General features: G+C 41.7%; 1 protein-coding gene across 7 annotated transcripts in view; it reads right to left on the bottom strand.

Annotated features, from left to right (window-relative positions):
• Nucleotides 1-662: 662 nt before the first annotated feature.
• The window catches only part of pde7a (phosphodiesterase 7A), a 28,179-nt gene continuing 16,491 nt past the window's right edge, over nt 663-12,350 (bottom strand). For 3 of the 7 annotated variants that reach the window (XM_051940776.1, XM_022211381.2, XM_022211377.2), the window contains 12 exons: nt 10,063-10,123; nt 8,438-8,470; nt 6,455-6,544; nt 5,641-5,804; nt 5,472-5,535; nt 4,011-4,207; nt 3,632-3,763; nt 3,424-3,515; nt 3,076-3,220; nt 2,892-2,988; nt 2,709-2,789; nt 663-2,613 (listed from right to left, as the gene is read on the bottom strand). In XM_051940776.1, the coding sequence (XP_051796736.1) occupies nt 2,345-2,613; nt 2,709-2,789; nt 2,892-2,988; nt 3,076-3,220; nt 3,424-3,515; nt 3,632-3,763; nt 4,011-4,207; nt 5,472-5,535; nt 5,641-5,804; nt 6,455-6,544; nt 8,438-8,470; nt 10,063-10,069 (1,371 nt within the window). In that variant the 5' untranslated portion in view covers nt 10,070-10,123 and the 3' untranslated portion in view covers nt 663-2,344. The remainder of the gene's footprint in view (nt 2,614-2,708; nt 2,790-2,891; nt 2,989-3,075; nt 3,221-3,423; nt 3,516-3,631; nt 3,764-4,010; nt 4,208-5,471; nt 5,536-5,640; nt 5,805-6,454; nt 6,545-8,437; nt 8,471-10,062; nt 10,124-12,350) is intronic. The other 4 variants (XM_051940777.1, XM_022211379.2, XM_051940778.1 and 1 more) reach the window with 2 other exon arrangements.

Genomic DNA, 12,350 nt, shown 5'->3' with positions numbered 1-12,350 from the left:
ACACTGATAATTCCCTGATGGTAACTGGTATTGGTCATTTTTAACGCTGTCTGAAGGCTAAGATTTGACAGAGGTGGAAACAGCTGATCATCGTCCAAGTTAAATGCTTGCCGTGTTGTCAGAAGTTATTTGAAACACAAATTTCCATCTCCCGCTATGTGCATTAACTTAAAAAAAAACAACAAAAAAAACAAGTCAAATGCATCTTAGGGTAAAAAACCTTCGCGAAATTGGTAAGTTCTTTCAAATTATGCCATTTCTCTTAACCTTTTCTGATGCAACACTTCAAAACACAAAAAAATCCTTTAGAGGGGCTGCAGCTGTTACAATGCTGGAGTTTTCTTGCAGGAATTTCCCACCATCTAATCAGGCTTTCTACCATAAGGATGTGCACATGCATTAACCATTTGGAACAACACTTCCACTGACAAGCGACCTGCGATTGGTTTAAGTTTCCGATCACAGGTTACATTTTCTAAAGCTCAAAAACAAAACTAGCAGGCAGTGCAGAAGTTTCCTCTCACACCCTCTGAATTATAATATGCTGAAAAGAAATGACAGAATTTTGCCTGATTATACAAAAAACAAAAGCTTAATGGAAAGCAGTGGCCAACAGTTTTCATGGTTCCGTCTGAATACTTGACTCTTGTGAAAGTCAGACATTTATCAACAACAGGTTTTATTATTCAAATTGTAACTGCAACAAGCATGTATCAAAAAGGTCAATACAGCAAAGCCTTTACAAAATGTGGCTCGACACTGAAGTCTTCCCAAAAATGGCTGTCGCAACAAATTGTAAACAGTTTTATCAACAGTCTTACAGCACTTACAGCAAAAATACAAATCAGCTAAAGTAAGAAAAGCACCTGTTATCTTTCAAAATGTCTTAAACACAAACACAATTTGTGCCACTGTACAGAATCAAAGTAGACAAACCAAACACAAAGAAATGGAATGTTCAAATTCACTCGACCATTTTGTTTTCATACATTAAAAAAAAGAAGGGGAAAAAAAAAAAAAAGGACAGCTGGAGTTGTTCCTCACAACAAAAAGGCAAAGGGATCGGACAGTGCATTCAAAGACAAGCACACCATGCACTTGATGGGAAAAGGAGTTGGTTTGGTCACTTAGCATAGTTTGTGCATAGTTATAAGGCATCAGTCCTTTAGGTTTCATGTGGCTGTGAGAGACATTCTGCGGAGAGGGAGTCTCCTTCAGTAGATCCTAGCCAACAACAACAACAAAAAAAAAATACAACCTTGCATCGTCCGCGGTCACCTCCTCCCCCTCTCCCTCTGAAAAGAGACTAGCAAAACCCTGAGCGAGTTGAGTTGCGTGGAGTGGAGTTCCAGGTGAGATGCAGTGACTGACCAGACTCCAGTGTGGCAGGGGAAGCTCCCCCCCTTAAGTTCAACTAGGACCGGATGATGCAGAAACATCATCAGAAAATGACTAACTTCTATAATATCTTCGCGGGATGTCTTGGAGAAGCGATGGAGACAAAGCTGCACAACCGACACCATTGCTGTTTGGGAGTGCGAGAACACATGGTAGCACAGGTGGAGTCATTTATGGCATCTGGTGTGTCTGAATAAGGTTCTGCTCATGGCTTCAACAGTGGGATGACAGTTCAAACGAGTGGTTCTTCACATCTGTGCTTCGAAGGCAAACCGTGGAGCCGACATGATTCACTTCAGTTCAAGGGAAAGATACAACAAACGAGGAGATACGTAAACAGTCTTCGTAGAGGCAGCAAAAGGACTGGGCTTGTCACATTTTTTTTTTTGTTTGTTTTTACATGAGGAAGAATCTTCAATACAAATGCAACATGGCATTACTTTAAAGTCTTAGGAGGGTCTCATGTCTGAATACTCCAGTTGTCTCAGTCAGTTCAGTTCAGATCATTCTTCAAATCTTTGTTTTCAGATGGCACTTCAAAATACCAAAAAAAATGTCTTTATCATTTCATATACTGCTTTCCTCTTAAGGTTCACCAACAAAGAAAAAAAAGTGGTGCATTCAGTCAGCAATGCCAAAACTTCAGTGGACAAATAAATAAAACAAAGCAAATAAAAGAAAAATACAGCAGTAGCCAAATGAGGTATCTATGTATTGCTCTATGCCAAAAAAAAAAGAGGAATTAAAAATTAAATAAATTAAATAAAATCAGTGGTTTATCAAGATGGGAGGGCAAAGCAACAAAACACAAATAAGGTGTTGGGATCAGGTGGGGCTGTGGCAGGGCTGCGGGCCACCGGATGCCCCACCCAGCCCTCAGTGTGGTGAGGCCCTGAGGCCGGGGTCAGGGGTCAGGAGGTTGAGGTGAAAGGGCACACAAGGAGTGTCAGGATTCTCTGCTTCCCTGAGGTATTTCTTTGGAGCTGGTTCCTCCTGCGACTGCAGCTGTGTTAGCGTCTCTTTGCACAGCGGTGGCAGCGTCTTCTGTGTCTGCGCTGGCCTCCGCCTCCTCGGAGATGGGGGTTTGTTCCTGCTGCAGGCCCCCCCAGCTGGCCTTGTTCAGCCCCATGTGGCCCAGCATAGTCTGGGACAGGCGGGTGTCCGAGAAACGGGCCCACTCTGCAAACAGCGGCTCCGCCACATACGTCATAAAGCCTGAAGAGGGAGAAAAGGTGGCAGCTTCAGTAATCAACATAAGCCGTGAGAAATGACTGAAGAACACAAACATGCATCACCGCCACAAAACTTGCCTATTTGAATGTTGCCAACTGTGTTTGTCTCTCTGTCACAAAGTGGGCTGACTTCAAGTTTGTGCTTCTTCTCAATGTCTCCTAATAAAATTTAATGTACAGAATTTATTTAGAAACGGTTTGGTGGGTTCCACAGTTATAGAATCACAGATAATATTTACAGAAAGATACCAGACAGATAACCTTGTTGGAAGAACTCCTCTGTCACTTTCTCACTCCACTGTTTGCTTTGCTCCCAGGGTCTGCAGGGGTTACAGATGTCTGCACACTTCAGAGCCATCTGTACGGAGCGGGAATAAAAACAAAATAAGAACCCAGTGTTTTGCTGAGAGGCTGGAGTGTTTTTATGGCAGAGGACGTAACCGACCTGCAGGATGAAGTGACGGTGGCTGGCGTTGCTCAAGCACAGGTTGTTCTGATCCAGGTGCATGCGAAACCTGGACAGGTACTCATTCTGTCTGCTGATGTCCGTGGCCAGGATTAAGGAGCCCAAGTCTCTCTCCATGTTCAGGCTGAGGTGTCAGAAATTGTGTTTATTTAACAAAATGTTCAGCTTAAGCACAGACTGTGGCTTCTGTTGGCAGTTTCTCTTTGAGATTCAGCAGAGAAGTCTCCTAAACGAAATCCGTTTCTGTATAACCTTCTATTGTGTGCCATGTGGCACGATGTTTGACTCTTCTGGGTGCTCTAAACAACATTTCAGTGTCAGACTGACCTGTCCTCAGCAGGCAAATGGGAAAACAGCCCAGTCTCTCTGAGCAGACCCACAGCCGACTTCCAGTGGTGGTTTTCCAGAACTGAGGTATTCTGTGTGTTAAAAATGAGAAATTGGAGACAGATGCTGATCAATTCAATACACTGTGTGATGTTGTCTTTATTAAATAAGTTCGGCAGGCTACAGAACAACTGTTATGTTTGCTTACTCTATAAAGTGTGGCTAAATAGTGGTCAGTCTTGATTAGGAAAGGCTGGTTGACCCCAGGATGGTCCAGGTCATGTGTGGCAGCTGCGAGGAGACCCAGTAGGATGTCGTAGGAGGTCAGAGACTTTGCAAGCTGCAATCACAACAAGACAAAGATTATGATGACTTAACACTGAGAGACAAATACAACTCATCTCAAACACTTTAAGCTCTGTGAACCACATTCTGTTGAAAAGAGCACAAGTTTACTTTTTGTCTACTGATAGAGGCACCGGCTAGAAATGTTTTTCTGAATTTAGAAATGCAAAATTGGCAACTAAGGACAACTAATTAGCTGCTTAAATCCAAAAAGGACCAAATGTCTTGTCTGCATGTCTCACCATGGGTTCCCGCAGGTAGCAGTACATGGCCTGTGTGACATCTGCAGCATGGACAGCATTGTGGTATGGGTTGTTGCTGTGGTAGTCCTCCTGAACCATGACCAAAAACCTCCAGAGTTTGACCATGTCCAGCTGGAAGAGCTCCACCAGGCCATACTGGTTCAGCAGGTGGGAGGTCAGAGTGATCAGGCTGTTTCCTGAGCCAGAGGACAGACAACAGTTAGCACTGAGGTAAATGAATTGCTAACGTCAATCTGTTGTGCGCTTTGTGTTCTACGAGCTATTTTCCACCTTAATTTGACATATTGGTGTACCTACTTTCACTTCACCTCCTCCTCTGTTTCATTTTAAATATGTGAGACTTTTCATAATGTTTCTTCCCAAAGCACTGATTTCTGACTCCTGCTTTAGATGATCACACCAGGGGCATTGCAAGGACACATTTTAAGGCTTTTTGAGGCTTCTCCTTTTATAACTGTTCATAAGGTGATGGTTTAAAATCTAACGTGAAAAAAGAAGCAGTTACTTTAGTTTTTGGGTTTGTCACCTACACCTATTGTTCACTGTTGAGTTGTTTAAACTCCACTTCAGTAAATCTGCGGCAATTTTTAACTACTAAGGGGCATGTTGCAAAACTCTTTGTTTTATGGTATTGTGTTTAATGTTCAATGTTTCGTATGATTTATTTGAAGATTTCAGAGAATTCTCTCAACAAAAGTAAGCATTTAATAATGGAAGGCACACAATTATGAATATAAGCTGAAATTCTTAAGGCTCAGAAAATGACGTTCCACCAGGGTTCTGCTGATTTGGTTTGCTTGTACAAGGACTCTTGTGGTTTCAGGACTGTTTCCACTGCCTAATCCCATCACAGCATGCAGCAATATCTCTGCCCCCATCCACAAAAAGACTGAATTCTGAATCAGTCCAAAATTTGCGAAGTTTCCACAATTTTTTTTGCCATATTTCCTAAAATTATTATAGTTGATCCCATTACTATGCAAGAGATTGAATTCACTCACCACATCAATCTTTTCACCAAAAATAATATATTGTCTAAATTACGTATTAGAAACTTTAACACTTTAACTTATTAGATAAATATGAGGACCTCCACACCAATACCTTGTAAATATATTTAGAGAGTTCAGGGAAAATGACTTTCTGACCGATGCAATTCTCAAAAACAAACTCCTCCTCCTTTATCAAGCCGTTTCTTTGTAATCATTTGTTCTAAAGCCAAACTGCATGTGATAATGATGTCCTTCCCAAAGTCAGAGGTAGTTATTCAGTTACAGACTTAATCTCCAAACTGTGTTGACCATCCAATAGATGGCACTAGTGGTAACACTTTGAATCTAAATCAGAGTTGATGCTGGATTCCCCAGTCAGTGCGTAACTTTTAATATCATGATATCTAAATAAACGTCTCATCAGGGTTTCAGATCATATTTTACCTACCGTTTGTCAACCTGTCAAAGCGGAAAATGTCAAAATTCCAGTTCCCGACTTTTTCCAGCATGCACTAGAAGAGATGGAAAAGAGAAGCACAAAGTTAGCGATGTGAAGTCTGGGACAAAAATGGTGGAATCTTATTAGGATGACATTCTATAAAAGATAGGAGCCATACTCTAGCCTGTCCAGTGTAATCTTCATCGAGGATGTGGAGGGGGATCTGTTGGGGGACTCCCCGCAGCAGGCGGGACGAGTGCAGGTATCTCTGGAAGCTGAGCAGCCTGTGGACCCTCGTTTCAGGACCAGAGCTGGCCGACGTGGACCCACATCTCAGCCGCGCTGCACACACAGACACGCATCAACATTTTACAAAAGATGCAACGTGTGAAACGGACAACAAATGTTTAAGGATATGTTTATTTCAAAAGCTCATTAGGCTCGGAGAATCATTTGGCCCGGCCAAGCTCGGTGGGGATCTGACACCAACTCAGCGATATACAAACAGTCGCTGCTGACACAGCCGCCCACTCATAAGCCTTTCGTCTGGGATCACACAGCAGACATGCTTTGTCAGTGGTCTCTCTCACATACACACACCCTCACACAAAGGCACACTGTCTGAACAAACTGTGGCAGCCATCCGGAAACACGTCAGCATGAGGTAGGATTACTTTTGGGTCATAATGTCAACACACACTCACGTTACTTCTTTGTAACTCTTTCATGTTTTCTGAAAAGCCTTCATGGAGAATGACAGTGGATATTTTATCACACACCTATTCATACAGGTGTGACAAAAAGCCTCAGACAAGGTTTAAAGTAAGACACACCTCAGTCTTTGTCATTGTGTGAATTATTGTATAAAAGCAGCACAAACATCTGTCAATCTCGCTGGAGAAGTAAAACTGTGTGGAGCTACGGTCTGATAATGCCTCTTGTAATAAGAGAGGCCGGCAAGTCAAGGTAATGGGGCTGTGATTCATACTCACTGTGAAGAGTTCGGAAGTCAATGCACAGGTATGGGTGGGAGCTCCTTCGTTCCGGTTCAAATCCAACCTGACTTCTCACTCTCACATCTCCTAGAAGAAATCAGCACTTATTTCCTCAAGATTCATACTGTTTGAAAAGAAAAGTGTCTGAAAGTGTTCAGCCAAGCAGTATTTGGAAATATTTTTAGTATATAGCGGGATTTTTCTTGCTTAGGTGCCATGAGGATGGGCTTTACCACAGGATAAACAGAGCGTTACAATTAGATTAATGCAGATGAATTTCAAGCGACCAACACGGGTGAAATTCAGCCCCAACCCCTTTAAAACAAGCCTTTGCTGGCCCTGTCCATGTGTTCATAGGTATTTTGTCCTTAAAGTCCTTCCATTGCAGTGTTAGCGTGCAAACAGCGGGGAAAAGTTTTTGGCTGTTGATATGAGAGTGTGTACCATCACCTCCTGTCCACAACAGTGTTAGAGCTAACCTTGCTAACAGGGCTTTAGAAGTGTTCACACATGAATGTAAAGTTACTCCTCCGCTATATTGAAAATCAGAGGCATCAAAATCCATCAACACATACGACTCCACCTGTCCTTGATGTGCTACTGCTGGTAGCCAAGAGGAAGCGGTAAGAACTTAGTTTCAGGCTTCTCATTGGCCAGTGTGACTTTAGGGTTAAAGTTAAATCACGGCCTACTGGTTTTGGCATGCTCTTGACATGGCTTCATGGTGTTTTTGTGTTTTCATGTGGAGGTTTTATTTGAGAAGAAAACAAAAAGGCAAAAAAAAATTCCTGCTATAAAAATACCTGTGTACATGTGGACTAGGCCCTAGATAGTGCATTTTTCATTGTTGTATTCATTAGTCCTTCTAAAAAGCTGAAATATTTTGGTTTTCTGACAACATTCAAAGACAGAGTGACAATGTGCAACTAACTAACTGCTCTTTTTACTGTTATTTCTGATGTTAAAATGATGATGTTGTTTATTCTGTCTTTGTTATGATCCAGCCGGTTTAATATTTTGTCTTAAAAGCTGTGTCAAATACTTCATAATTTTTGTTTTGTAAAGTGTTGTTTGAATAAACACAATCGAAAAAAAGCAAGCAATCAAATCATTTTAAGACAAAAGTAATAATAAACTACTACATAATTTTTTTTTTAATTATTCATTTTGTTAGATTTCAACAGCAATACATCTCGAGTTTTAGAGAGAAAATTGCTGTGAGCTTTTTTCCAGTCAATACTATAGATGATACACATTCACTGTAGCTTGGAGTGAGGACAGAAAACCCCTCCATTATGTCTCAGCTTTTCATAATCATCAGGAAATAATCCATCTTATACTATACTAAGAACCGACAGTGAATCAGAACATAACCTCTCTGTTGTGGTAAACCCCATCACTTTGGTACTCCCAGCAAACTAAATCAAGCAAAAGATGTGATTTGGAAAACATTATTTGACCCTGGCCTGCTGTGGACTTATCCATGTGCGGGCACAGTCACACACAAACGCACACTCCCATGTCCCAGAAGAGGAAATTCATTGGACAGACAAGTCAATCAAACAGCTGAGCATGCAATGCCATGTCAGGACAGTCTGGTCTACTATTAGTACTCAGAGCCGCTGAGAGTGATCTATAGCCCATCTATGGCTGTTTTTAGTAGTCAGGCAGAAGAACAGGGACAGGCTCCAGACTCGGACCCAACAGACGGCGGCCGGCCTGCTTGTAGACTGCAGTCAGGAGCGGTGAGAGCATAGTGAGGTGACAGGATGGTGCTGTGACACTGATGCAGTAAAATGCTAGTGTGTCGTTTCAGGCAACACTCTATAAACGGCAAGACTATATATGGCAGTATACTGATCAAGGTGCTAAACGGTGCAATGGCATGTTTCCAGCATGGCACTTCATTTTGTGTCGTGTGTGCATCAGGATCAAAAAGCAGTCACACAGGTGTGTTCCCACATCCAGCATGTTACTTACTTGCAAACAGCTGTTTGAATACTACACAAGCTCCTATCAAAATACCAAAAACTAAGAATTACTATTCAGGCAGAATGATGCTAAACAGTAATTTGAGAGGCTGTGTTTGACATGAATGTGGAGAGTCAAACTATATCAGTGGCATTTCACGTGCAAAACAGAAATTATGACCAAAAAAACCCACACTATAATCCATGCACTCGTACTATGTGAGTGTGTGTCCACATGTGTATACACATCTGTCACATCTGGAGATGCATGTGTTAGGGCTCAGCATGAGCGTGTGCTTGTGAGATTAGTGTGTTTTGAGTGTCACAGGGTCCATGTTTCCCCTACGGTGCATTAGTGCTGGCGCTCTGGGGTGGATGTAGGTCATGTCATTATAACTGATGTGGCGAAAGCTCTGAGTCCTGCTATTTGAAAGCACATCAGCATTAACTTGGCAGTCTGAACCCTGGCCCAGGCAAACACCAGTCTGCATTAGCGTGCCTCTCCTCACACTCAATTTAATATAAAATCTTTAGACAGATGCTTTATGCCAGTGACGTATGAGGCTGCCATCATACTTAGCCAAGTAAAATGATTAAAAAGCTAAAGCTCCTTCAGTCAGCTCCATAAAACGCTGCTACTGTCACGAGACACGTGGCAGCAGTTGACTTGGGACCAAACAGTAAAAAGAAAGTATAGCAATATTACGTGAAATCAAGAATGAAAAAACAAGTTAAACAAATCAACAAAGTAATTTAATAAATCTCTCCCTCCTGCTTAATGCGTTCTGCCCGTTTGCTATGTTTTACAGTTGTAATCTGATGCTGAAAAACATAACATTGTGAGCGACTATACTTTGTTTTTTCAAGCCGATACCTCCCAGTCAAACCACAAGAACTATGACGGAGTGGTAGAAGCTGCATGTGAGGGCAAATCCACGTTTGACAGACAGACCTCAGGCGTACAGCACGGCTCTAATCGCACCATTATCCTCAATAACCTTATTGATTAGCAAGCCTCGGCTGATCTGGCTGCTTCCTCGATCCATTTGATGCCATCTGTCTAGCAGAGCTGCGATCGCTCCATCCATACATCCATTTTCTAAACTGCTTATCCTGTTTAGGGTCACTGAGGGCAAATGGATACATACACATGCAGTATATAGATGCAGACACGTGTACATAAACACAACAATACCCTCCAAAGAACCTTTAGTCTGTTTAGGGGTCAAATGAAACCCAGATTTCGTAACAAATCTGATCAGAACTTTAAAGACACTCAACACTACAGATACAATCTAAACCTACTGTGACTGGGAGCTTAGAAAAAGGCCAGGGATTGAGTGGATTCTGGACGTGCACTTTAGTGCGCCCCCATCTCCTCATAATCTCTACATCCCTCACTCCATTTCTGATCCATCCATTCCCCATCTCATTGCTGTTTTTTTAAGCCATTGCATATTAAGAAATGGACATGATCATGCAGGAGATAAAGCTTCTGATATCTGAAACACGTGTGTGTGTGTGTGTGTGTGTGTGTGTGTGTGTGTGTGTGTGTGTGTGTGTGTGTGTGTGTGTGTGTGTGTGTGTGTAATGAAAATGCATGTGTGTGTGCATGAAGAACGGGGAAACACTTACCTAGCATGCGAATGTACAGCGCTGTCTGGTCAGAGCTGTCGTAGGAGATGGCCCCTCGTCTCTGAACAAACAGAACAAAACATCAACTGTTTATGGTTTAGACCAATATAATGTTGCAATTATATTATTACTGCAACATAATGAGTTCCTGCCACTGGTTGGTGAGCCCAAAATTGATGTGGGTGGCATAACAATCCCCATCTACCCCAAACACCCATTTCAAAAACACAAAAATACAGCCATTATTTATGCATTTTAACATATACACAGAACTTGATGAGTGGAAGGTGGCGTAATGCTGCTACCGTTCACTCTAATCTGCAGTGAGCGTGTGTGCATTACTGTTATACTGATAAACATGTTCCAGCTCCATATCATCGGCCTGATACGGCACCGCTATCAGTCATGTGAGAAACACATGTGCAACGTGGACAGACATATACACACACAGAAGTACACACTTCCAAACGCACACAGCGTTTCCCATAAATAGAAAATATCTCATCCAAATAGATCTGCCCCCACCCAAGAAGTTTTACTTGCCTTTAAAGGTCTGCCTGAAAGTGCAGTTGGAGATGCAGAAGGGTTGTAAAGTATACATTAAAAAAAAGTACTTCCCTATATAATGTCAGCAGGTGAATGCAATTTGAATTAATTTGAATCTGTATTTGAATTGACTCTTGTAGAGCAACCAGGGCATATGTGACCAACCAGTCAGTAACAAGTCCATCCCTAAGGAGAGTATCTGATACATAAAAAAAAAAAAATCAATTTAATAATGCAAATAATTTGATAGAATTCTCCTTTCCATTCTCAACCCAAACACATAGCGTCTAGCAGCTGCATCGTAAGAGCATTTCTTCTAAACAGCAGCTACAGGAAGTACGGTCTTCAACAAGTTTAGTGGCCATCTGCTAAGGGCTGATTTAATAAAAGCTCATCTAAATTGAGATTTGGACATTTGATTTAACAAACATGACAAACTTGCTGAATTAAAGGCAAAAATAGAGGGAGCATGATGTGCAAATAACATTACAAATAACTTAAGACTACTTAGTATCCTGAAACAATCACACTATTTACAGCATATGGTTTCCATAATCCAAAAAACACGTTTGCAATAAAGCGGTGAACTTCAATATATATCAAAGGATAGACAGCATGAGGACAACATTATTACTGAGTAAATACTACAAGACTATCATAAAAAAGTTTCTTATCAGCGAATGCTCACTGAAGCATCAGGAAGAGACCAGACAGCTGTGATTTCCTAACAATGGGCGATCTTTTTCCATGCCATTCTTGAAATATAGCTGCCACCACATCTGCATTGTGGGTTATGGATATTATTGTTCAAGTACAAAACAGCAATGATGTTCAGCCTCATAGCAATTTCCTGAAGCATAATTTAGTACCAATCCCTGCCATTGTAGTGAAATCTATATTGTTGCACAACTTTCTAATGATACACCACTTATGTTAATGGTTTATAGCAGCACATCAAAAGGCTCCAGTTGTGTATCAAACCCTTTTCATATGTGGGCTGCAACTGTGGTTTTAGGGCATCAACAGGAAATATTTTTTTATGGTTTTTGGAGCCACTGTTATAACTGACCTACTGTGTAATTAACTAATATTACATAAAGATTGGAATAAGGATGCCCCTTTGGAATACATTGCCAAAATATGTAAGGAGATTGTAGCAAAATGCTTGTCTGCAGTGATATCTGGAGCCAACTGGTATCCCCGAACAGGAGGTAGCTGCAACAGTGGTAGCTGTAGCTTGTATGACTCTGGTAACTGCATATTTGCTCTGTCGACAGACAGCTGCTCAGGACTACACTGAGGTGTTGGCTCACCTCTCTATGCACTCCACACATCCTGGCTCAACTCCCCACTCTCCCTTCTGGGGCTACCCTTGTCTAGGGTTACCCATTCCACAGGGAGCCTGCATAACTGGCAGGTTGGCTCAGTAGCTCTCTGCCAGACTGATGGCTGTCCAGTTGGGCAAAAGATCTAACCTATCTGGTTGACTGAATAAAAACAGCATAACTACCCTGCACAAGAAAGTTTGTAAATAAAGATGTAATACTGTGGCTCAAACTGTAAAGACTAAGCCTGACTACATCGACTGGCTTGATAAATCTGTCTATATTCTGTAACCATAAAATGACAACCGTCTGGCTGCACCACAAACACATGCAAACACAAATGAACTTGCATGTATACTCATTAGTTCAGATCCTTTGGATTACTTTGAATCTCCTTCACACACACAAATACACATC

Source organism: Acanthochromis polyacanthus, chromosome 20 (assembly GCF_021347895.1).
Source record: "Acanthochromis polyacanthus isolate Apoly-LR-REF ecotype Palm Island chromosome 20, KAUST_Apoly_ChrSc, whole genome shotgun sequence".
NCBI lineage: Eukaryota > Metazoa > Chordata > Actinopteri > Pomacentridae > Acanthochromis > Acanthochromis polyacanthus.
This window is presented reverse-complemented; position numbering and strand designations above follow the sequence as displayed.